Source organism: Oncorhynchus clarkii, chromosome 23 (assembly GCF_045791955.1).
Source record: "Oncorhynchus clarkii lewisi isolate Uvic-CL-2024 chromosome 23, UVic_Ocla_1.0, whole genome shotgun sequence".
NCBI lineage: Eukaryota > Metazoa > Chordata > Actinopteri > Salmoniformes > Salmonidae > Oncorhynchus > Oncorhynchus clarkii.
In genome coordinates this window covers 24,100,915-24,126,927 of record NC_092169.1, presented here as the reverse complement: position 1 = coordinate 24,126,927, position 26,013 = coordinate 24,100,915, and the positions used below count along the sequence as shown (strand labels likewise).

Sequence of the window (26,013 nt, the reverse complement as noted above, 5' to 3'; positions counted from 1 at the left end):
GAATGGTGAAAAAACGATTGGAACCATTTCCCTGTTTGACCGCTATTATGACTCATACTGTGGTACTCATCCATAGGGAAGGCCTAGAATGACATGTACAGTTTGTCACAGTATGGCTTATAAATACAACAACTAAAGGTCTTTTACATCAGCAGCATTCAGTGTTGAGGGGCATGAGATCACTATAGTGAATTCTCTATTGAGAATTCTGAGCATTCACACACACACACAATACACGTTCAATCAAATATCTGCTCCTTCACAGGAAAGGTATATTTCAGGGAACCAATCAGATCTGTAACATTGCACCTCTTCTCTCTACCAACTTGCTTCTCTGTCCGGTCTCTTTCTCTCACGCTGTCTCTGTCTCTCTCTTTCTCTCCCTCCTCACCAGTAAATCAGATATGTGGTAGCTGCTGCCAGTGTTGCAGGTGTACATGGTATGGAAGCTACGAGTAACCTCCACTGAGAGTGTGTGTGTGTGTGTGTGTGTGTGTGTGTGTGTGTGTGTGTGTGTGTGTGTGTGTGTGTGTGTGTGTGTGTGTGTGTGTGTGTGTGTGTGTGTGTGTGTGTGTGTGTGTGTCAAGAGAGAAATAAGAGAAGAAGCAGGAAGTTGAAGGGAGGAAAATCGATGGAGAGAAAAATTGAGAGAGAGAGAGAGAGAGAGAGAGAGAGAGAGGAGGGTGGGATTAGACTCACTGCTGAAAATGCAGAGTAACTTGTAAGGGCAGTCAATACTCTCCACACACACACCCCCCTGCCCACACCCACACCCACACACACACACTCCCATCCCCACAATCTGACAGGCTAATATAAAATGAGAGCAGAGAGCAGGAGCACAAGACGATTGAAATTTCGGGCAAATGTGGCCTTTGTCAGAATACTGACCTTGCCCTCTAACAGAGCTGAGCCGAAACAGAACAAAGACAGACATGAATCCTCAATGAGCCTGCTTCACAACACAAGGCTACAAAAAGTCCTGGCTGATTTGAAATAGGAAGATATGAGGTGGTTTTATGTGAAACAGAATAGGATTGTGTTGAGTAAAGGGAGCTATGGGACAAAGTGGTTTTATATAAAACAGAATAGGATTGTGTTGAGTAAAGGGAGCTATGGGACAAAGTGGTTTTATATAAAACAGAATAGGATTGTGTTGAGTAAAGGGAGCTATGGGACAAAGTGGTGGTAATTCTCTGGCAGAAAAACCAACCACTGTAGTTGAGATGGTCACAGTTTGGTTTAAAATATATTGCCCTTTCTCTCACCCAATACGGTTGGCTTCACTTCAAAATTAATGTAAAATGAAGGCATAATTTGTGTTCAAACAGAGTAGAGTTCAATTCCTTAAAGATTAATACTTAACATGAAACTAGTGATTTTCCTCAAGGCCTAAAGAGACTTGAAAATCACCTACCATTGTAATTTACTGACAAAGCTTCTTAGTTGTCCTTGACAAGTGTTATAGAGCCATATTACATTGAACTACAATGAAAACAGCATTTTGCATGATTTTCAGTCAGAATAAAATAACAAAACAGAGCAGAAAAGAAGAAAGGAAAGAACAGAGACTGAGAGCACAGCAGGGTTTAGAAATAAGTTGGTCAAAGAAGTGCCTCCTGTCTGATCATAACCATGAGGTCGATCACACACACACACACACACACACACACACACACACACACACACACACACACACACACACACACACACACACACACACACACACGTTCCCCTCCCCACAATCTGACAGGCTAATATAAAAAGAGAGCAGAGAGCAGGAGCACAAGACGGGCAAATGTGGCCTTTGTCAGAATACTGACCTTGCCCTCTAACAGAGCTGAGCCGAAACAGAACAAAGACAGACATGAATCCTCAATGAGCCTGCTTCACAACACAAGGCTACCAAAAGTCCTGGCTGATTTGAAATAGGAAGATATGAGGTGGTTTTATATAAAACAGAATAGGATTGTGTTGAGTAAAGGGAGCTATGGGACAAAGTGGTGGTAATTCTCTGGCCGAAAAACCAACCATTGTGGTTGAGATGGTCACAGTTTGGTTTAAAATATATTGACCTTTCTCTCACCCAATACGGTTGGCTTCACTTCAAAATGAATGTAAAATGAAGGCATAATATGTGTTCAAACAGAGTAGAGTTCAATTCCTTGAAGATTAATACTTAACATGAAACTAGTGATTTTCCTCAAGGCCTAAAGACACTTGAAAATCACCTACCATTGTAATTTACTGACAAAGCTTCTTAGTTGTCCTTGACAAGTGTTATAGAGCCATATTACATTGAACTACAATGAAAACAGCATTTTGCATGATTTTCAGTCAGAATAAAATAACAAAACAGAGCAGAAAAGAAGAAAGGAAAGAACAGAGACTGAGAGCACAGCAGGGTTTAGAAATAAGTTGGTCAAAGAAGTGCCTCCTGTCTGATCATAACCATGAGGTCGAACACACACACACACACACACACACACACACACACACACACACACACACACACACACACACACACACCTTGGTTAAGGGGGAGGTGAGTGTAGCGAGTCAGTTAGGAGGTTAATGAGTTTGATCTGACCAAAGCCTCACAAGATTAAACGACAACATGAACAAAGGAGGAGTCGAGGTGATGGAAGATGGAGTGGGATGGCGGAGTAGATGGAGGGATAAAGAAGAGGTAGTGTTTATTGCTGGGGTCGGTTGTTGTGGTGTGTTTGTATGCAGCTCTGCAAAGCAAGTTGATTCCCTCAATCCGTCTCACTAATTTAGAAGAGTTAACGAGAGATTATAATCAACACGTACCACACCAGACTGAGTCCATAATGGTATTCATAAAGTATGTGTACCAGTATTCAGATGTGTGAGACAGTGCTTTACCAGACGACTGAGAGCTGTTCCTAAGCTCTCTGTTGATTGGCAAATAAATTGGCTGTGTTGGTGGACATTTTATGCACTGCTGGCTTGCTGGGAATATTACAGAAACAGGGATTACTGTGCTCCGTCAGCCAGAACACAGCAGAGATAGTGAGATGGCAGGTGCCAGAGAGTATCTCGACATGGAACACATTCAAATGCCAGCGGGAAACACGGGCTAAAACGATGATGGAAACCGGATGATAGAGAAACAAAGATAACTTCATTATAACGTCTGTGTATTCCTGCAGAGATGTACGATCTTCATGTGACCTACATTGTCACAGCAAAAGGATCTTGCAGTAACAGGATTTGATCGTTTAGTCCATAACGTTGCTTGATCAGTGGTTAGGCTATTAGATGGGTTAAAGTATACATGAAAAGTGCAATACTGTTAAAACAATCATGTGTTAGTGTAGGTTTTCAGTGAATTTGAAATCTGAAAATTCTCAGCATCAAAATTCTGTCTCTCCAACTCCCACTCTACTGATATCTCTTGCAACACATTTGTGCTGGCTCGATTTCTGACCATTTCCTCTTGTTCAGGTCGACTCAATCCAGGGAGAGCCACTCCAATAATGTGTCAGAAAGATTGTTTTATTAGGTTAATAGCCAGGACAGAACAGAACAGAGCAGACAAAACAGGAAGGATTTGGATAAGTGGTGATCTCAGTCCATCAGAGTTGGATGTCAATTCCATTTAAATTCCAGTCAATTCAGGAAGTACACTGAAATTCCAATTCCAATTCTCTTCAATGCTTTTCAATGAGGAAAATGTGTAATTGGAATTTGGTTTACTTTTTGAATTGCCTGGAATTAAATTAGAATTGTCTCAACCCAACACATGCAGTCCATGTGTGCGTCCCAAATGTCACCCTATTCCTTCTATAGTGCATTACTTTTTAACAGGGTGCATAGGCCCATATAAAGGGAACAGGGTCCAATTAAAGCTCCTTGGGCTCCCGAGTGGTGCAGAGGTCTAAGGCACTGCACCTCAGTGCTAGAGGTGTCACTACAGACACCATGGTTGGAATCCAGGCTGTATCACAACCGGCAGTGATTGGGAGTCCCATAGGGCGGCACACAATTGGCCCAGCATCGTCCGGGTTTGGCCGGTGTAGGCCGTCATTGTAAATAAAAATGTGTTCTTAACTGACTTGCCTAGTTAAATATAGATTATTTAACCTCTGACTCTACAGGAAGTACTGAGCAGTGGCGGTCGGTGACATTTAAGATGAGGGAGGACAATATATTTTTTTAATGAGCATGGTCTTATTTCTATTACAGCATATTGGATGACTGTCATTCATATTCCATTCACACAGCTCAATATAACATTGATAGGTTTAGGCTACTACATGATACTCACCTTTTCCATGCACCCATCATGAGGTTGCTACACCCTAACTTGGCCTATGAATGAACGTTTACAGGTCAAGATACATTTTTAGTAATCAAGGTGGCAGACAGTGACACATTCAATACCACCTTGCACACTCTTGCCTGCATCTATCAGTTGCAAACAAGAGTTTCTATTGGACAAATTCAGGTATGTTTATCCCAGTTTCTTTCCGTTTTCTTTTGTTAAAGAAATGTTTTTCAACAGAATCGGCGGAATGAATACACCCCTGATCACATGCAGACACAGTTCACTTTCTTAGCAGCCACATACAAACAGCATGATCATTTTTGCTCATTGTATAATTCCTTATCGTATCTACGCGCTCTCCTCCTCTCACCTTTTCCCTTCAATTGTGGACTTAAGTGCACAACAAATCAGTTGTCTATGACCAGGCGAAACAACCTTTCCAAATCAAACCTTCAAATCATTACTGCTGCACACAGCCTACATCGTTGTCAGCATATTAGCTCACATCATAGTCAACATAGCTACTAGAACTAACACGTTAGTAAACCAACTACAATCATGCAGTGCGGTGTACATTCAGCAATCAGTTTAGCAGTTACACCGGCGGGCCCCGGTGAAATAATACCAAAAGCTTACCTTGATTTGGAAGAGGTTCCAGCGTTGGATAGCCATAGCCAGCTAGCTAATATAGCATCCTCCACTGTTTGAGCCTGGTGTTTGAGTAGGCTAAACTAGCTAGCTGCATTCGCTAGCTAAGTGAATATACAACAAAATATAGCTAGCCCTCTTTCGCTCCATCTCTCTAGCTTCTCCTTCATTTTTAAAGAAATTAATTTGTTCAAAACTGCTCCACTATTGTCATTCTCTCTCTTTGAGTCAACTACTGACCACATTTTATGCACTGCAGTGCTAGCTAGCTGTAGCTTATGCTTTCAGTACTAGATTCATTCTCTGATCCTTTGATTGGGTGGACAACAGTTCATGCTGCAAGAGCTCTGATAGGTTGGAGGACGTCCTCCGGAAGTTGTCAAAATTACTGTGTAAGTCTATGGAAGGGGGTGAGAACCATGAGCCCCCTAGGTTTTGTATGTCCTCCGCCTTCACCATAGTGCTTCACTACAGAGTGCTGTTGAGGCTCCTGTAGAGCTTCATTTCAAAACAGTGTGTTTTAATAAATTATTTGGTGACACGTGAATATATTTAGTATAATGTTATCTAAAATCTAAATTCACTGAGGAGGATGGTTCTCCCCTTCCTCCTCTGAGGAGCCTCCACTGGAACAGAGGAGGAGTGATAAATCAGAACACCTTCATCCAAAAGCACTTGCTCCCTCTCGCCCTTTCTTTTTGTCTTTCTCTCTCCTCTGTCTGTGTCTCTTCCCCGCCACCACCACACCCACCATGCCTGCTGTCTCTGTGGATAACCAGCAAGCTAATTATTTAAATTATATTTTTCAATTTAAAAATAAAATACAGCCACGCAAGCATACTTGGAGAGTAGACCACAGTGTGACTGACCATTCCATTCCAGCTAGTCCCTGATCGCACAGTCACTACCACTTCACAGGAGGGATGGGCAGGGCTCTACAACGTCATATCACAGGAGGTGTAGGCAGGATCCAGCCATGGAATTGCATGTGTCTCTACCACATCACGGCACGGGGGTGAGCAGGAGGAGTCTACCATTTCACAGCACAGGGGGGTCACAATCCAGGAATCACCCACCTGCAGCAGTCTCCGGACAACGAATAGGGCGAGAGCGGGCCTGGCGTGAGAGGCCCCATTTTGTCAGAATGGGCAGGTGACGAACACCGGTCTAGAATTGAAAAACGGTCCAGATCGCTGTCTTCGTCCATGTAGCAAAGGGGGGCTGCCCCAAGCAGAATCCCCGCTTTTGGCACCACTTCCTGGGGCTCCAGCCCCTGTCCAAGTTCCGGTCTTTCCCTGGGGGATCTCAAACACATCGTCATCCCCCAGGAGGCCATCTGTTCCCCCCAGGGGAGGCTCATTGCCCCCCATTAGGGTGCTGGAGGATTTGGTGATGTGGAGGCGGGAGGCATAGCTACCCAGCTCAGAACACTGTAGACTGGCAGAGGTAGAGGAGCTAGAGAAGGGGAGGAAGAGGCGGAGGAGTTTGGAGCTGGGCGGGTGAAGGTGGGAGTTAGGAGGTGGTGGAGGAGGAGGAGGAGGAGACGCCGGAAGAGTGAGTGAGTGGGTGAGGTACTTGTAGTTGTTGGTGAATGAGGGAACAAGGTGAGGGTGTGTGCGGGTGAGTGTGTGCGTGGGGAAGTGAGGATGGTTCGAGGCCTGGTGTGTGAGTGTGGCTGCTTTGCCGTTGAACATCTTGGACTTCTGGTCCGTGTTGGGTTGTTTAAGTTTTACATCCAGCTCTCCTTCAGGACAGGTCCGGTCTACGAAGTGTAGTCCGCTACAGAGGCTGTCCATGCGCTGGCCCACATCGTTCAGAGAGTGAGAGAACTTCAGCGTCCAGCGTTGACGGTGGAGGGGCGGAGCAATGAAAGCCATTCCGTCTCGAAGGAGAGCCCGCCCCGGGCCTTTGGAGAGCTTGAAGGCTGGGGGGGTGTCCAGGCAGAGTGTTGTCACAGAGATGCTCCCTCCTGACCCCTGAGAGGTTTTGCTGTTGGAGTTCATCAGAACCACAGTGGTCTGCAAAGGCTTCTGGTAGCCCTGGTCTGGAGATGTGGCGGCAAGGCTGTGTGTGAGGGATCGGAGGGATGGAGGTTGGAGGAGGAGAGAAAGGAATTGATGGTCGGGCAGACGATAGCAGAAAACCAGTACAGGAGAGAAGGAGAGATGGGTAGAAAAAATATAGATGAAATGAAACAAAAGGCCAGCATGCATTCAAACAAAACATATAAAGGAAAGGATGGAGAGTTATATCAGGGAAACTCCCTCCCTGACCTTGCACAAAGGGGTTGGCATAAAGCAGAACACCATTTCTGGACAATAAAGTATTATTCTTCAGTACAGTGTAGTACTCCTCACTGCCATATCTAGCTCTCATCTATTCTGTTTAGCATCAGACAACACCATCTGTAACCCATCTGGCACCTTGCTTTCACGCTGCATACAATCAACTAAATCAACTAAACATGGGACTGCTAAGATCCAGAGCGGAGTAAACCCTCAGCAGCCCAAAGCATTTGAAGGATGTACACCAGCAGATGTCATGGTTGGAGGGTTAAAGGTCAGGTGTTCAGGGGTTAGAGTTTAAAGGTTATTGTTTAAAGGTGTGTGTACAGTACCTGCAGATGTCCTGGTTGGAGGGGGTGACCGATGACCGTGAAAAGCTGCAGGGGGCGTTGACGGAGGTGGGACTCCCCGCCTGAGGAAGAGAGAGAGAGTAAAACACAAATATAATTCTGATTTGTCTCATCGGCATCACCAGAAAAATAGTAACATTGGACTTCATTAACAATAAAGAGAAAGAGCTGGCCTCCGATTAGCTCTGTATCTTCCTCAGATAGCAAGCCGTTAGCTAGCTAGCAAGGGTATTTTCTGAGACTGCCAATGGAAATATCTCCAACGTTAGAGAACTAGCAAACAGCTTATGTAGAACTTCATCCAGTCTATATTACTACACTTACACAAAATGCATCATAAACATGACATGTACTGACGCACAGCATGATAAAAACAACAACCACACTGACAGAGTCCAGGAGATAAAAGGGATTCAGAGCTGTCAAGAGTGCCGACCAAACTCATACAAATATACACAGTACAGCTGGCTGTTAGTTCACATTACATTACCACTAGCTGGCATCTGACGGAATTTTTCAAACAGCAAAACATTTGAAAAATCAACAACTGGAAAACCAGTTTCAAAATCTAACTACTTCTGCAGATACTCGTATTTTCAGTTGGTCGGTTTATTAATTGTCTGTTAATTTAACGGTTGAACGTGAAAGTGTTAAAACATTTTCCATAGACTCAATGAAGTACTTCAAAACTGCCACACGAGCCTGGATTTCAAACAATCATGGTCATGGCGTGAATAAGCTCGATACCTCATTAAAACACTCATTAGCAGCACTGGTGTGGTAGTAACAAATGGGATCAGAAATCCTTTCGTCTATAACCTTGGTGTAGCCTTATGCTCAGTGGTAGTAGAGGTGTGTTGTAATATTATGTGTCCCGGTACATCTGGTGTAGAGAATAGAAGCTCTGCAGTCAGAGGCGGCAGGTAGTCTTGTGGTTAGAGCGGCGGGCCAGTAACCGAAAGGTTGCTGGATCGAATCCCAGCGCTGACAAGGTAAAAATCCCACTGTTCCCCAGTCATTGTAAATAAGAATTTGTTCTTAACTGACTTGCCTAGTTAAACAAAGGTTACATTTAATAAATAAATAAAATCAGATGCCTCCCAGGTATTAGCCTCTACTATACACCATTCACTAATTACCTATTGACTACATCTGTAACTAAAGGGCAATTTATAGCTCGGGGGTTGGATGAGATCAATGAAATTAACTCCGCCTTCACCTTCTCTCTCTGCCTGTCAATTTAAGGGCTTTACTTACCAAAGCAAGTGAAGTGGAAAATAAACAAAAGTGAAATAAACAATAAAAATAAACATTACACTCACAGTTCCAAAAGAATAAAGACATTTCAAATGTCATATTATGCCTATATACAGTGTTGTAACAATGTGAAAACAGTGAAAGTACAAAAGGGAAAATAAATAAATATAAATATGGGTTGTATTTACAATGGTGTTTGTTCTTCACTGGTTGCCCTTTTCTTGTGGCAACAGGTCACAGATCTTGCTGCTGTGATGGCTGTGATGGCACACAGATATGGGAGTTTATCAAAATTGGGTTTGTTTTCAAATTCTTTGTGGATCTGTGTAACCTGAGGGAAATATGTGTATCTAATAGTGTCATACATTTGGCAGGAGGTCAGGAAGTGCAGCTCAGTTTCCACCTCATTCTGTGGGCAGTGTGCACATAGCCTGTCCTCTCTTGTGAGCCAGGTGTGCCTACGGCAGCCTTTCTCAATAGCAAGGCTATGCTCACTGAGTCTGTACATAGTCAAAGCATTCCTTAAGTTTGGGTCAGTCACAGTGGTCAGGTATTCTGCCACTGCGTACTCTCTGTTTAGGGCCAAGGAGCATTCTAGTTTGCACTGTTTTTTTGTTGTCTTGCCATCTTGCGCGCACACACACACACACACACACACACACACACACACACACACACACACACACACACACACACACACACACACACGAAGAAAAAATAACCGCATGTAGGGGTGTGAGGATCAAAACAGAGGAGCTGTCTTTAAAATCAATCAGATGAGACAATATTTAACTGTGGAAGTATAACATTTACATAGTGTGTTATTACACACCAGCAAGACTGGGAAAATGAGGAAGGTACTGTGTTAGCTATATCATTTTCAGATATACTGGCTATAATGGCACCGGAGGGGATGGCTGCCGTTTTATGGGTTCGTAACCATCTGTGCTACTTTGTTAGTTTTTTTCTCATTGCTTGTAACTAATTTTGCACATAATGTTGCTGCTACCTTCTCTTATTACCAAAAAGAGAGTCTGGATATCAGCACAGCAAGTACTCACCTCGAACTGGACAATTTTTTAAAATGTAATGAGTCTGACGCGAAGGATATACTGCTTTGTCGAAACAAGTCCAAAATCCCCATTAAATCCCTGACGAGTAGGTAAACCACCGCTACCCTCTGTATTATTGGCCAACGTGCAATCATTGGAAAACAAACTCGATGATCTATGATTAAGACTATCCTACCAACGGGACATTAAAAACTGTAATATGTTATTTTTCACCGGCTAAACAACGATAAGTATAATATAGAGCAGGCTGGCATCTCCGTGTTTCGGCAGGACATAGCAGCTATGTCTAGTAAGACGAGGGGCTGGGGTGTGTGTCTATTTGTCAATAACTGCTGGTGCGCGATGTTTAATAGTAAAGAAGTCTTGAAGTATTGCTCGCCTGAAGTAGAATACCTCATGATAAGCTGTAGACCACAATATCTATGTTATTGGTAGTCGTCTATTTACCACCAAGAACCGATGCTGGCACTAGGATCCCACTCAACGAGCTGTGTAAGGCCATAAGCAAACAAGAAAATGCTCATCCAGAAGTGGGGCTCCAAGTGGCCGGGGACTTTAATGCAGGCAAACGTACATATCCCAACCAGAAGATTGGTTGGTTACAGGCAACATCCGCACGAGCTAACGGCTAGAACTGCAGGACACTAATCTGGACGCTTATAAGAAATCCTGCTATGCCCTCAGACGAACCATCAAACAGGTAAAGCTTCAATACAGGAATAAGATTGAATCCTACTACACCGGCTCTGACGCTTGTCAGATGTGGCAGGGCTTGACAACTATTACAGACTACAAAGAGTAGCCCAGTGATGAGTGCCTACCAGACGAGCTAAATGCCATTTATGCTCGCTTCGAGGCAACCAACACTGAAGCATGCATGAGAGCACCAGCTGTTCCGGGCAACTGTGTTATCGCTCTCTCACCGTAGCCGACGTGAGTAAGACCTTTAAACAGGTCAACATACACAAGGCTGCGGGGCCAGAAGGATTACCAGGACGTGTGCTCCGGGCATGTGCTGACCAACTGGCAGGTGTCTTCACTGACATTTTCAGCATGTCCCTGATTGAGTCTGTAATACCAACATGTTTCAAGCAGACCACCATAGTCCCTGTGCCCAAGAACACAAATGCAACCTGCCTAAATGACTACAGACCCGTAGCACTCACGTCCGTAGCCATGAGGTGCTTTGAAAGACTGGTAATGGCTCACAACACCACCATTATCCCAGAAACCCTAGACCCACTCCAATTTGCATACCGCCAAAACAGATCCCAGATGATGCAATCTCTATTGCACTCCACACTGCCCTTTCCCACCTGGACAAAAGGAACACGTATGTGAGAATGCTATTCTTTGACTACAGCTCAGTGTTCAACACCATAGTACCCTCAAAGCACTAAGCTAAGGATCCTGGGACTAAACACCTCCCTCTGCAACTGGATCCTGGACTTCCTGACGGGCCACCCCCAGGTGGTGAGGGTAGGTAGCAATACACCTGCCACGCTGATCCTCAACACTGGAGCCCCCCAGGGGTGCGTGCTCAGTTCCCTCCTGTACTCCCTGTTCACCCACGACTGCATGGCTAGGCACGACTCCAACACCATCATTAAGCTTGCAGACGACACAACAGTGGTAGGCCTGAATACCGACAACGGTGAGACAGCCTATAGGGAGGAGGTCAGAGACCTGGCCGGGTGGTGCCAGAATAACAACCTATCCCTCAACATAACCAAGACTAAGGAGATGATTGTGGACTATAGGAAAAGGAAGACCAAGCACGCCCACATTCTCATCGACGGGGCTGTAGTGGAGCAGGTTGAGAGCTTCAAGTTCCTTGGTGTCCACATCAACAACAAACTAGAATGGTCCAAACACACCAAGACAGTCGTGAAGAGGGCACGACAAAGCCTATTCCCCCTCAGGAAACTAAAAAGATTTGGAATGAGTCCTGAGATCCTCAAAAGGTTCTACAGCTGCAACATCGAGAGCATCCTGACTAGTTGCATCACTGCCTGGTACGGCAATTGCTCGGCCTCCGAACACAAGGCACTACAGAGGGTAGTGCGTACGGCACAGTACATCACTGTGGCCAAGCTTCCTGCCATCCAGGACCTCTACACCAGGCGGTGTCAGAGGAAGGCCCTAAAAATTGTCAAAGACCCCAGCCACCCCAGTCATAGACTGTTCTCTCTACTACCGCATGGCAAGCGGTACCGGAGTGCCAAGTCTAGGACAAAAAGGCTTCTCAACAGTTTTTACCCCCAAGCCATAAGACTCCTGAACAGGTAATCAAATGGCTACCCGGACTGTTTGCATTGTGTGTTGTCCCCCCCCAACCCCTCATTTACACTGCTGATACTCTCTGTTTATCATATATGCATCGTCACTTTAACTATACATTTATGTACATACTACCTCAATTGGCCCGAACAACCAGTTCCCCTGCACATTGGCTAACCGGGCAATCTGCATTGTGTCCCACCACCCACCACCTGCCAACCCCTCTTTTACACTACTGCTACTCTCTGTTCATCATATATGCATAGTCACTTTAACCATATCTACATGTACATACTACCTCAATCAGCCTGACAAACCAGTGTCTGTATGTAACCTCGCTACTTTTATAGCCTCGCTACTATATATAGCCTGTCTTTTTACTGTTGTTTTATTTCTTTACTTACCTATTGTTCACCTAATACCTTTTTTGCACTATTGGTTAGAGCCTGTAAGTAAGCATTTCACTGTAAGGGATACACCTGTTGTATTCGGCGCACGTGACAAATAAACTTGGATTTGATTTGATCCAATCATTGTGTCTGCCAATCTGTATGACTACAACGTCAGATCTGAATGGAACAGGCATTCATGATAATCGGCTATACATTTGACTAACATTTATGCAATATACTTTTTACTTATCTATTCATGATCACCAGAACAACGTCTGTATGAAGCGGGTGATGAAACAAACAGAAAACTAAAAAGCTCAGAAATGAACCCACAGTCGTGGCACTGGCAAGTTCTAACAGAGCCTGTTAATGTGTGTCAGAATGGACACATAATTTACCATTCCTGTCATTCTCCTCATACCTCAAACACATCTCTATCCAACTCTCTGCTCCTCTCTGTTTGCACAGCCAACATTTCCTTGTTCTTTAAATTTAATTTCCCTTTAGGTATTTCACCTCAGTGAACAAAATGATGGTATGAGTCTTACTGAGGCCAACGACCAAAGCAAATAACTCAGGCTTGGAGAGACCAAGAAGAGGCAGACTCAATCCAACCTAGTAACCATGATAATGACACTTACCGCAATAACAACTAGAAGCAGGCACTGTGTGCTACTGAGACCAGATTCTAATAAAAAAAAATTATTCTACTGCCAATATGGGGCTGTATCACAACCAGCTGTGACTGAGAGTCCCATAGGGCGGCGCAAAATTAGGGTTAGGGTTTGGCCGGAGTAGGCCATAATTGTAAAATAAGAATTTGTTCTTAACTGACTTGCTTAGTTAAAAAAAAGGTTATATAAAAAGAGCGAGGAAATCTACGAGATGGCCTATATCTGAGTTATGTTGGCAAGACTGTGGCAATTGTATAGCAGTACAAATCAAATAGTATTCGGTCACTTCCTCACAGTCTAACCAAGGTGAAGGTACTGAAGTAAATCTGAATGTACAAGAGGAGTATTCAGCCACATAGAAACATGTAAGGTCAATAGAAAGTCCATTATAATGAAAATGTTTATGCAGTTGCATGGCAGTGCAAAATAAATAGTATACTGTCGCTACAAACAGCAAAGTGCAGTGTGCTCCAAAGCAATGGTCAGCTGTCAGCATTGGAGAGAGAATGAGAGACAGTGATGTAGGCCTAAACAGTAGCAAACTCCTGAAAACCATAGCCACGGGAAGTAGGGGTGCTGCGGCACCCCTTTATAAATACAAAACATACATACAAAACATAGTCTTTTTCCACATATTATTGTGTTACAAAGTGGGATTCAAATGGATTTAAGTGTCATTTTTTTTGTCAACGATCTACACAAAATACTCTGTCATGTCAAAGTGGAGGAAAAATTCTAACATTTGTAAAAAATAAAAATAAGTTAAAAATAAAACACTAATATAGTGTGATTACATGAGTATTCAACTCTCATAGTCAGTACATGTTAGAATCACCTTTGGCAGCAATTACAGCTGTGAGTCTCTAAGAGCTTTGCACACCTGGATAGTATAATATTTTCACTTTATTATTAAAAAATTATTTAAGCTCTCTCAAGTTTGTTGTAAATCATTGCTAAACGACAATTTTCAAGTCTTCCCATAGATTTTCAACCCGATTTAAGTCACAACTGATACTAGGCGACTCAGGAACATTCAATGTCGTCTTGGTAAGCAAATCCAGTGAATATTTGGCCTTGTGATTTAGGTTATTGTCCTGCTGAAAGGTACATTTGTCACCCAGTATATGCTAGAAAGCAGACTGAACCAGGTTTTCCTCTAGGATTTTGCCTGTGTTTATTTTTATTATAAAAAACTCCATAGTCTTTGCTGAAGACAAGAATAACCATAACATGATGCAGCCACCACCATGCTTGAAAATATGAAGAGTGGTACTCAGTGATGTGTTGTGTTTGCTCCAAACATAATGCTTTGTATTCAGGACTTAAAGTTGATTTCTTTGCCACATCTTTTGCAGTTTTACTTTAGTGCCTTATTGCAAACAGGATGCATGTTTTGGAATATTTGTATTCAGTACAGGCTTCCTTCTTTGCACTCTTATCAATTAAGTTAGTAACTACAATGTTGTTGACACATCCTCAGTTTTTCTCCTATCACAGCCATTGAACTCTGCAACATTGGACTCATGGTGAAATCCCTGAGCCGTTTCCTTCCTCTCCAGCAACTGAGTTAGAAAGGATGCCTGTATCTTTGTAGTGACTGGGTCTATTTATTTACCATCCAAAGTGCAATAAATAACTTCACCATGCTCAAAGGGATATTGAATGTCAGATTTTCTTTTTATTACCCATCTACCAATAGGTGCCCTTTGTGAGGCATTGGAAAATATCACTGGTCTTTGTGGTTGAATCTGTGTTTGAAATACACTGCTCGACTGAGGGACCTTACAGATAATTGTATGTGTGGGGTACAGAGATAAGGTAGTCATTCAAAAAATCATGTTAAACACTATTACTGCACACGTCACAGTGAGTTTATTATGAACTTATTATGTGACTTAAGCCAATTTTTACTCCTGGACTTATTTAGACCTGCAATAAAAGGGGTAGAATACTTACTGACTCAGGACATTTCAGCTTTTTATTTTTGCAAAACGTTTTTTTTTTTTTTAAGCATCCCCAAACCATCACACTACCACCACCATGCTTGACTGTTGGTATAAGGTTCTCACTGTGGAAAGCAGTGTTTGGTTTTCGTCAGGCATAATGGGACCAATGTTTTCCAAAAAGTTAAACTTTTGAATCATCTGTCCATAGAACATTCTTCCAAGAATATTGATGATCATCCAGGTTCTTTTTGGCAAAATTTAGTCAACTTTTTGGATAACATTGGTCCCATTATGCCTGGCGAAAATCAAACACTGCATTCCACAGTGAGAACCTTATACCAACAGTCAAGCATGGTGGTGGTAGTGTGATGGTTTGGGGATGCTTTGCTGCCTCAGGACCTGGACAACTTGCCTTAATATAAGGAACCATGAACTCTGCTCTGTATCAGAGAATTCTACAGGATATTGTCAGGCCATCTGTCTGTGAGCTGAAGTGCAGCTGGGTCATGCAGCAAGACAATGAACCAAAACACACAATCAAGTTACATGAAAGTGGCTAAAAAGCAACACATTTTAAGTTTTGAAATGGCCCCGTCAAAGTCCAGACCTAATCCCAATTGAGATGTTGTGGCAGGACTTGAAACAAGCAGTTCATGCTTGAAAACCCACAAATGACAGAGTTAAAGCAGTTCTGCATGCAAGCGTGAGCCAACACTTCCAAAGCATTTGGTTGCAGTCATTGCAGCTAAAGGTGGCACAACCAGTTATTGAATGTAAGGGGGCAATAACTTTTTTACACAGGGGAATTGGGTGTTGCATAACTTTGTAAACTAAATAAATAAAATAAGTATACTTTTTTTTTGAAAACTCAGGTTCCCTTTATCTAATATTAGGTTTTGGTTGAAGACCTGATAACATTCAGTACAAAACATCTGAACAATCTTTTCACAGCACTGTGCAGTTGCAAGTCTTAACGACAACAACATTCTCAGTACCAAAATAGAAATGTTTTACTTTGTACCTTAGTTGAATGCACTGAATAAGTTGTTCTGGATAAGTGGATAAGTAAATGAGCAAAATGTAAGTCTAACAATTAACAATTACAACGCACACTGGGTATTATAATTTTCCTTTTTGGGGGGGCGGAGCTCATTAAAATAATGAGCTCCTTTCTTGTTACCAGGGTGGCATTACATCCTACAGACTCATGCCACCCGGCTCAAACATGGCCAACGGAGCATTGCTATGGCGACAAAGTGACCCTGACTATTAGCAGATGTAAAGGCTTTACCCCACTAAGAGGCTCACAGGCTGCTCAGGAGAACACAACCAATCTGTCCCGGCAGAGAGAAGGGAGCGGGGGAGAGGGATAGTGGAGAGAGAAAGAGAGATACGGAGGGTAGATCGAGTGAGGTATGGGGACTAGTATTGTTCCAATATAAGGAACAATCCGCGTAACACATCCATATGAAATCAATGTGTTTTTTTAGATCAGTGCAGGTGAGTAACGAAGAGACAAGGAGAGGAGGCCACTGTAGACTATTGAGTTGCAGCCCTGATGTTTAATTAAGTGTCAGTGTCAGGAGGAGGTGAGACTGTGGCTGCACTCCAAACACTTAAATGTAAAATACTTAATTTAAAAAAAACGATGTCTGACGAGTTGACACGTGCAGGGCAAGAGGCGAGGGAAGAATAAATTCATTTTAAATGGTCCGCTCTTGCCCGGAAATCTGTCACTCGTTCATCAAAGTTGTGTTTTCAGTCAGCATGGAACTGTTGTGTGCCTTACATGCGCTACAGTCAATTATGATTGCATTTCATATCTTGGCTAGAAGACAACGCATCCGCTGGCATCGAGTGTTAGCCATCCTACTATATCAGGTAAATCAAATATTACAATGTATAACGTTAAGTGTGATGTTAGGGAAAGTTGTGCGCAAGCTAACATTTCCAAAAGCTAACCAAACAAAAACATCATTACTTTTATGATAAGTGTTTGAGCCGTCATGTGCATTAGTAGCACAGTTTCTAACTTATTTACATTAGTTTTTACTTACACTTGTATGTTGACTTCTCCATGTTAATGCTGGTATTAAGTTTTGGCTGACTTTTCTTAGCAGATGTACAATCATCGCAAATTGAATTATGGGGCGTTTCAGGCCCCGGAGTGAACATAATTGTACACTTGCAAACTCGATCAAAAACGAGGGCTGATGGGCTTTCGTTGCCAACTTCCCTTGCTTGGCTAATCATTTGGCCCGACGGCAAAGATGGCCGCGGGGATTCTCCCAAGGGCATAAGGCGAGGGTAAGTGGAGGAGGGTGCGTCTTTTATGAGTTTGAAACGCAGCCTGTGTGTTTGTAGACGTCTCGCTCAATAAGAACTGATCAGAGAGCTGTACCTCTGACTGTGGAAGTGACTGGCAGGTTAGGACCCCCTGGCAGTCTAGGCTGTTTCTCTACAGGATGTCTGTCTCCATTCTGTCCATTACCCTCTGTGTTATTTTCACTTTTCTATCTTTCCCTCTCTCTCTTTCTATCCCTCTCTCGTCAAAATAACTTTTTTGGTAGCCCTCAGTTCTTTAATCCCCTTTTTCTCTCTCAGTTGCCCTTTGGTAGGTACAGGTCTGTCATATACCATTCATCCTGTATGTTCCATCTCTGACCTTACCTTGGAAATGTTGCTGGACCTGCTGGCAGAATGACCCAGGTGCTTCTCATTCTGAAAGAGAGGAACAGAAAGACAATATTAGACACATTTAGTCATTTTGAAACACCAACCCCTGTAGCAGCAGATACTGTAAGTCATATCAACGTTTGACTGGGACAGTAAACGAAAGGTCGCTGGTTTGAATTCCCGCGCTGACTATGTGAAAAATCTGCCCTTGAGCAAGGCACTTAATCCGAATTGCTCCAGTAAGTCGACCGGGATGAGAGTGTCTGCTAAATGACTAAAATGTAAATGTAAAATACCTTCTATGTTGAACTGCGTTAGAAACATAAGAGACAACAAGAAGAATCTGTTATAACTTTTGCAGTGATTACACATGATAACGTATGGCTGGTAATGATTATTACATCTTTACAGCACTGCACACTTACCAGCTGTTTGGTAATGGACACAAAACACCCTTACGCACGCACACTACGTCTCTCTTGCTCTCGTCCTCTCTGTCTATACATTACCATACTGATGCTTTCACAACAAGTTCAGTGGAATAGTCAGAAGATTTTCCGAAGACGATGAAAACTAGTTGATAGTTGATTAACTTGTTTCATGCTGAAGAAGCAGACTGACACGCACCAGCATACACTTTTTTCTTCTAATTACTCGATCCCTTCCCTTGTGTCTCGCCTTCCATAGTTGCCATGGTGATGCTAGTGAGAGGTCTGTGTGTTTAGTCTCCATTCTCTCTCTTCCATCCCAACCTCTCTCTCTCTCCATGTATGTCTGTGTGTTAAGTCTCCATTCCACCCTCTCTCTCTCTCCATGTATGTCTGTCATTGGCCGAACTTCAGCCTAAAGATACATAAGCAAGCAACAAACGACACACACACCAACTGCCCCACAAAAAAACAGGGGGTGTGAATGATCTGCTGTCAAATAGCAGATAAGCATTCAACACACGCATGCACACGCACGTGCGCACACACACGTGCGCACACACACACACACTTCTGGTAAACAGACCCTGATGAATCCACACACAGCACATGCATCTGAGAACCTGTGTTTATCCATCTGTGTGTGGCCATAATGGTTGGCTCATGTGACACAGGTTCTTTATGAAGAGCAGACTTAAACATACAGTATCGTACTGAGAAACAGAGCAACAGACAGATACAAGGAGATAAGAAGAGAGAGAGAGCGAGAAAAGACGATAGGAAGAGAAAAAAAGAGACAATGAAAAGAAAGAAAGAAAGAAAGAAAGAAAGAAAGAAAGAAAGAAAGAAAGAAAGAAAGAAAGAAAGAAAGAAAGAAAGAGAGAAAGGGAGAGCGATAATAGGGGGAACATAAATTATTTTTTTGTCCTCTGTTTCCTCGAGTAATGGAGTAATGATGAGGAACTCAAGGTTGCCATGAGAGCCGCTGCAAAGGGGAAATAACAAGGCCACTAATAGAGAGCCTTCCCTCCAATTTAATAGGACAGGATGATTAGGATACAACGAGGAGAGGAGGAAAGACTGATAGATAGATGAGAGCAGGGAAGTGCTGAACACTCTCCACGCTCAGATTAGAGAGGTAGGTCTTTCGTCCCAGTAAGGAACTGAAGCAGTATTCATGTTCATTCTCGCCGGCTCTCTCAGTAAAATATGTCACCAGTCTCACTGGGTTTGAGAGTCGTCTCATTGAACACGCACACACACACACACACGTCTCAAGCCTGTATGTTCATCTATCTGTGTGTGGTCATAATGGCTCATGTGACGTGTGTTCTCTTTGGTTCTTTTCACTCATTATCTTTATGAAGAGTACACAGGGTCGCAAACTTATATACTTTATGAGGGACTGAAGACATCTGAATTCTAGACAGAGATATACAGCACACTGAGACACAAACCTGGCACCTACTACCATACCCCGTTCAAAAGGACTTACAGTGCCTTGCGAAAGTATTCGGCCCCCTTGAACTTTGCGACCTTTTGCCACATTTCAGGCTTCAAACATAAAGATATAAAACTGTATTTTTTTGTGAAGAATCAACAACAAGTGGGACACAATCATAAAGTGGAACGACATTTATTGAATATTTCAAACTTTTTTAACAAAAAAAAAACTGAAAAATTGGGCGTGCAAAATGATTCAGCCCCTTTACTTTCAGTGCAGCAAACTCTCTCCAGAAGTTCAGTGAGGATCTCTGAATGATCCAATGTTGACCTAAATGACTAATGATGATAAATACAATCCACCTGTGTGTAATCAAGTCTCCGTATAAATGCACCTGCACTGTGATAGTCTCAGAGGTCCGTCAAAAGCGCAGAGAGCATCATGAAGAACAAGGAACACACCAGGCAGGTCCGAGATACTGTTGTGAAGAAGTTTAAAGCCGGATTTGGATACAAAATGATTTCCCAAGCTTTAAACATCCCAAGGAGCACTGTGCAAGCGATAATATTGAAATGGAAGGAGTATCAGACCACTGCAAATCTACCAAGACCTGGCCATCCCTCTAAACTTTCAGCTCATACAAGGAGAAGACTGATCAGAGATGCAGCCAAGAGGCCCATGATCACTCTGGATGAACTGCAGAGATCTACAGCTGAGGTGGGAGACTCTGTCCATAGGACAACAATCAGTCGTATATTGCACAAATCTGGCCTTTATGGAAGAGTGGCAAGAAGAAAGCCATTTCTTAAAGATATCCATAAAAAGTGTTGTTTAAAGTTTGCCACAAGCCACCTGGGAGACACACCAAACATGTGGAAGAAGGTGCTCTGGTCAGATGAAACCAAAATTGAACTTTTTGGCAACAATGCAAAACGTTATGTTTGGCGTAAAAGCAACACAGCTCATCACCCTGAACACACCATACCCACTGTCAAACATGGTGGTGGCAGCATCATGGTTTGGGCCTGCTTTTCTTCAGCAGGGACAGGGAAGATGGTTAAAATTGATGGGAAGATGGATGGAGCCAAATACAGGACCATTCTGGAAGAAAACCTGATGTAGTCTGCAAAAGACCTGAGACTGGGACGGAGATTTGTCTTCCAACAAGACAATGATCCAAAACATAAAGCAAAATCTACAATGAAATGGTTCAAAAATAAACATATCCAGGTGTTAGAATGGCCAAGTCAAAGTCCAGACCTGAATCCAATCGAGAATCTGTGGAAAGAACTGAAAACTGCTGTTCACAAATGCTCTCCATCCAACCTCACTGAGCTTGAGCTGTTTTGCAAGGAGGAATGGGAAAAAATGTCAGTCTCTCGATGTGCAAAACTGATAGAGACATACCCCAAGCGACTTACAGCTGTAATCGCAGCAAAAGGTGGCGCTACAAAGTATTAACTTAAGGGGGCTGAATAATTTTGCACGCCCAATTTTTCAGTTTTTGATTTGTTAAAAAAGTTTGAAATATCCAATAAATGTTGTTCCACTTCATGATTGTGTCCCACTTGTTGTTGATTCTTCACAAAAAAATACAGTTTTATATCTTTATGTTTGAAGCCTGAAATGTGGCAAAAGGTCGCAAAGTTCAAGGGGGCCGAATACTTTCGCAAGGCACTGTACATTTTCTGTCTTGCCCATTCACCCTCTCAATGGCACACATACACAATCCGAGTCTCAATTGTCTCTAGGCTTGAAAATATTTTTTAAAACTCTCTCCTCACCTCTACACTGATTGAAGTGGATTTAACAAGTGACATCAATAAAGGATCATAGCTTTCACCTGGATTCACCTGGTCAGTCGATGTCATGGAAATAGCAGCTGTTCTTACTGTTCTGTATAGTCAGTATACAGTACATGAACATAGCACATACAGTATCATACTTATACTGAGAAACAGACAAATAAAAGGAAGATAAGAGGAGAACAAGAGTGAGTAAGATAACAAGAGAAGGGATGATCGAAAGAGAGAAATATAGACAATGAGATTAAGAAGGAAATATATATAGAGAGAAAGAGAGTGATAATAATCGTATTTTTTGTCCTCTGTTCCTTCGCTAGTCTAAGATGTAGTAATGATGAGGAACTCACGGTTGCTATGAGAGCCACTGCTGAGGGAAAATAACAAGGCCACTAATACACAGCCGACCCTCCAATTTAATAGGGCAGAATAGGAAGAGGCGATGAGGAGAGATGGATAGATGAGGAGGGAAGAGCAAAGTGCTGAACACTCCAGACAAAAGAGAGAAGCATTTCGTCCTGGCAAGGAACTAATCGACTTTCTCTGTTTATGTCTACCTTTCTTTGTCTTTCTCTGCCTTTTCCTCTGTTCTTCGCTCACACACACACACACACACACACACACACACACACACACACACACACACACACACACACACACACACACACACACACACACACACACACACACACACACACACACACACACACACATACACACATACACACACACACACAGTATCAGTGACAGTGGTCTATAAAAGGACTAAGTCTCGTGAGTCATCCATTATTCTGTGAGAGAAACTCAAGAGTTTCAAACATCTCTGTCTCTCTTCTCCCTCCCTTTTCTCTCTCTCCCTCTGTCTCTCTGTGGACTGGGTAACAACTCCTGGCTGTGATGATCCAGGCATGTGAGAGGGAGGTAAAGGGAGGCTCAGGAGGATATGACAGAGGAGAGGAGACATTTTGTCTTGGTGGTTCACGGCTCCGAGGCTTTAAGTCTCTGTTCAGGGGCTCAGAGCTTCAGGGCCTCTGTGTGGGCTATCTATTGCCTCTGTCTGAACCCTGAAGACTTTCACAATGTTCCATCTTTTCAGAACAGTTATGTTGAGTAATTCTAATCTTCATAAGTTCCCCTCATCTCCAAACCAGAGTTTGCTGGAAGTTTTAATTTCTTAAAAGTAGTCTAAAGTAGAACTATATCAACTATATAATCTTCTTTCCCTGTACCAGACAGTTACCTCATAACCATAGCCATATAATGTGTCAGTTTTATTAAGTGTATTTCTATTTCTTGCCCGTCATCTATTTCTGCATATAGCCTACAGTACACTCAGCCTACTACAACGTCCCCACCCACAGTGGGGACGTTGTGGGTGGGGACATTAAATAAATGACCCTTTAATTAATTAATTCCCAAGGAGCAGAACATGTTTTAGCTTTTCTTAGGAGCTCATGCGTTGGCGGAAATCTGTCTTCGATAGCTGCTTACATACAATAGGTTACCGAATCAAATCGATATTTAATATTGTATCTCTGGGTTATATACTAAATAGGAAAAGGTTAAATCCATTTGAATTGAATCACTTTTTGAAAGTTGACCTATTTTGCATACCCCACCATACCATGGGACACCCTTTTTCACTGGAAAAGATAAATGTTTGAGATGATATCATTTAAAGCAGCTTCATCATTTATTGAAAAAAATGCTTTTACATTTTTACTCAAATATTTGTTTTTCCTTAAACTACTTTTTTTTCTCCAAATTTGCAGATGTTTTAGCAAAGACCCTATTTTACATAGTCAGAGGTATTGGATACAGGGTGGGTGTCAGATTTTGGCTGATAAATGTACTAAAATATAAATATAATTGAAATTTCAAAATTCAAATAGTACCATAAAGATGGTTGGAGGTCCACACATCAGAGAATGCTGACTTGAATGGGAATATATATTGTTTCAAATTATACTGTCAATTCTCCATAGGAAACCTATTGAAATCATAGAAATATAGATAATAGAATAGACATGACCATTTAAGTTGACATCTGACGGTGAGTGGAGCGTGGCCATCTTTGTGGTTGTAATTAGAAGGTAACATTTCAATTCAATTTAAATTTCAACGGTGTACCAGCTAAATTGCGGTGGTCTGAATTGAAAGGATAGGTCCCTATGATTGAAATGACACCCACCTGTATTCAAGAGCATGTTGTGTCTTAACCCATGGCAGCACAACACAAACACCTCAGATGATGTGAAGCAGGGTCTAAACTACAACAAATGCAAATATGAAAAGAAATCTGAGTTGACATTGTTTGATCATTTACTTTGAAAAGGTTAAATGTCAATTTGTCCATTTTTTGTTGTTGAAATGATCAAATCGTTTGACAACCCTGTTTGTAAGCTTTTAAATGATATCAAACTCAACTGTTTATATTTTCCAGTGATGAAGACATGGATGTCTCGTGGTATGGTGGGGTATGCAAAATGGGTCAACTATGAGCTCCTCTTTCCCCGGAATGTTTTGGCACTTAGCAAAAGAGTGCCATCTGCACTGCTATTTTAGTTATTAGTTAATCTGACTATTCTCTCACTGATTTCATTTACTTATTTCAGCTATTTGAGTTTTCAGTATACAGTGCCTTGCGAAAGTATTCGGCCCCCTTGAACTTTGCGACCTTTTGCCACATTTCAGGCTTCAAACATAAAGATATAAAACTGTATTTTTTTGTGAAGAATCAACAACAAGTGGGACACAATCATGAAGTGGAACAACATTTATTGGATATTTCAAACTTTTTTAACAATTCAAAAACTGAAAAATTGGGCGTGCAAAATTATTCAGCCCCTTTACTTTCAGTGCAGCAAACTCTTTCCAGAAGTTCAGTGAGGATCTCTGAATGATCCAATGTTGACCTAAATGACTAATGATGATAAATACAATCCACCTGTGTGTAATCAAGTCTCCGTATAAATGCACCTGCACTGTGATAGTCTCACAGGTCCGTTAAAAGCGCAGAGAGCATCATGAAGAACAAGGAACACACCAGGCAGGTCCGAGATACTGTTGTGAAGAAGTTTAAAGCCGGATTTGGATACAAAAAGATTTCCCAAGCTTTAAACATCCCAAGGAGCACTGTGCAAGCGATAATATTGAAATGGAAGGAGTATCAGACCACTGCAAATCTACCAAGACCTGGACGTCCCTCTAAACTTTCAGCTCATACAAGGAGAAGACTGATCAGAGATGCAGCCAAGAGGCCCATGATCACTCTGGATGAACTGCAGAGATCTACAGCTGAGGTGGGAGACTCTGTCCATAGGACAACAATCAGTCGTATATTGCACAAATCTGGCCTTTATGGAAGAGTGGCAAGAAGAAAGCCATTTCTTAAAGATATCCATAAAAAGTGTTGTTTAAAGTTTGCCACAAGCCACTTGGGAGACACACCAAACATGTGGAAGAAGGTGCTCTGGTCAGATGAAACCAAAATTGAACTTTTTGGCAACAATGCAAAACGTTATGTTTGGCGTAAAAGCAACACAGCTGAACACACCATCCCCACTGTCAAACATGGTGGTGGCAGCATCATGGTTTGGGCCTGCTTTTCTTCAGCAGGGACAGGGAAGATGGTTCAAATTGATGGGAAGATGGATGGAGCCAAATACAGGACCATTCTGGAAGAAAACCTGATGGAGTCTGCAAAAGACCTGAGACTGGGATGGAGATTTGTCTTCCAACAAGACAATGATCCAAAACATAAAGCAAAATCTACAATGGAATGGTTCAAAAATAAACATATCCAGGTGTTAGAATGGCCAAGTCAAAGTCCAGACCTGAATCCAATCGAGAATCTGTGGAAGGAACTGAAAACTGCCGTTCACAAATGCTCTCCATCCAACCTCACTGAGCTCGAGCTGTTTTGCAAGGAGGAATGGGAAAAAAATTCAGTCTCTCGATGTGCAAAACTGATAGAGACATACCCCAAGCGACTTACAGCTGTAATCGCAGCAAAAGGTGGCGCTACAAAGTATTAACTTAAGAGGGCTGAATAATTTTGCACGCCCAATTTTTCAGTTTTTGATTTGTTAAAAAAGTTTGAAATATCCAATAAATGTCGTTCCACTTCATGATTGTGTCCCACTCGCCAGTTTTCCTTCATTGCTTGTTTTACAACTTCTTTTAAAATATGGAGCCAATTTCTTTTCAGCACTTTTACTAGTTTTCTCATGGCTCTCTCTTGTCTCTCTGCAGCAGACATATGGTGAGAAATATCAAATCATACTTTATTGGTCACATGTGCCGAATACAACAGAATACAACCATACCGTGAAATGCTTACTTACAAGCCCTTAACCAACAATGCAGTTCAAGGAAGAGTTAATCAAATATTTACCAAATTAACAAAGGTAAAAAACACAATAAAACACAATAAAATAACAATAACGAGGCTATATATAGAGG

The 26,013-nt window shown here is 42.3% G+C and overlaps 1 protein-coding gene across 10 annotated transcripts in view; it reads right to left on the bottom strand.

Moving 5' to 3' along the window:
• Positions 1-26,013, bottom strand: part of LOC139381973 (E3 ubiquitin-protein ligase MARCHF8-like) — a 156,954-nt gene that overhangs the window by 7,277 nt on the left and 123,664 nt on the right. For all 10 annotated transcript variants that reach the window (XM_071125864.1, XM_071125861.1, XM_071125859.1 and 7 more), the window contains 2 exons: positions 17,870-17,920; positions 7,560-7,639 (listed from right to left, as the gene is read on the bottom strand). In XM_071125864.1, the coding sequence (XP_070981965.1) occupies positions 7,560-7,639; positions 17,870-17,920 (131 nt within the window). The remainder of the gene's footprint in view (positions 1-7,559; positions 7,640-17,869; positions 17,921-26,013) is intronic.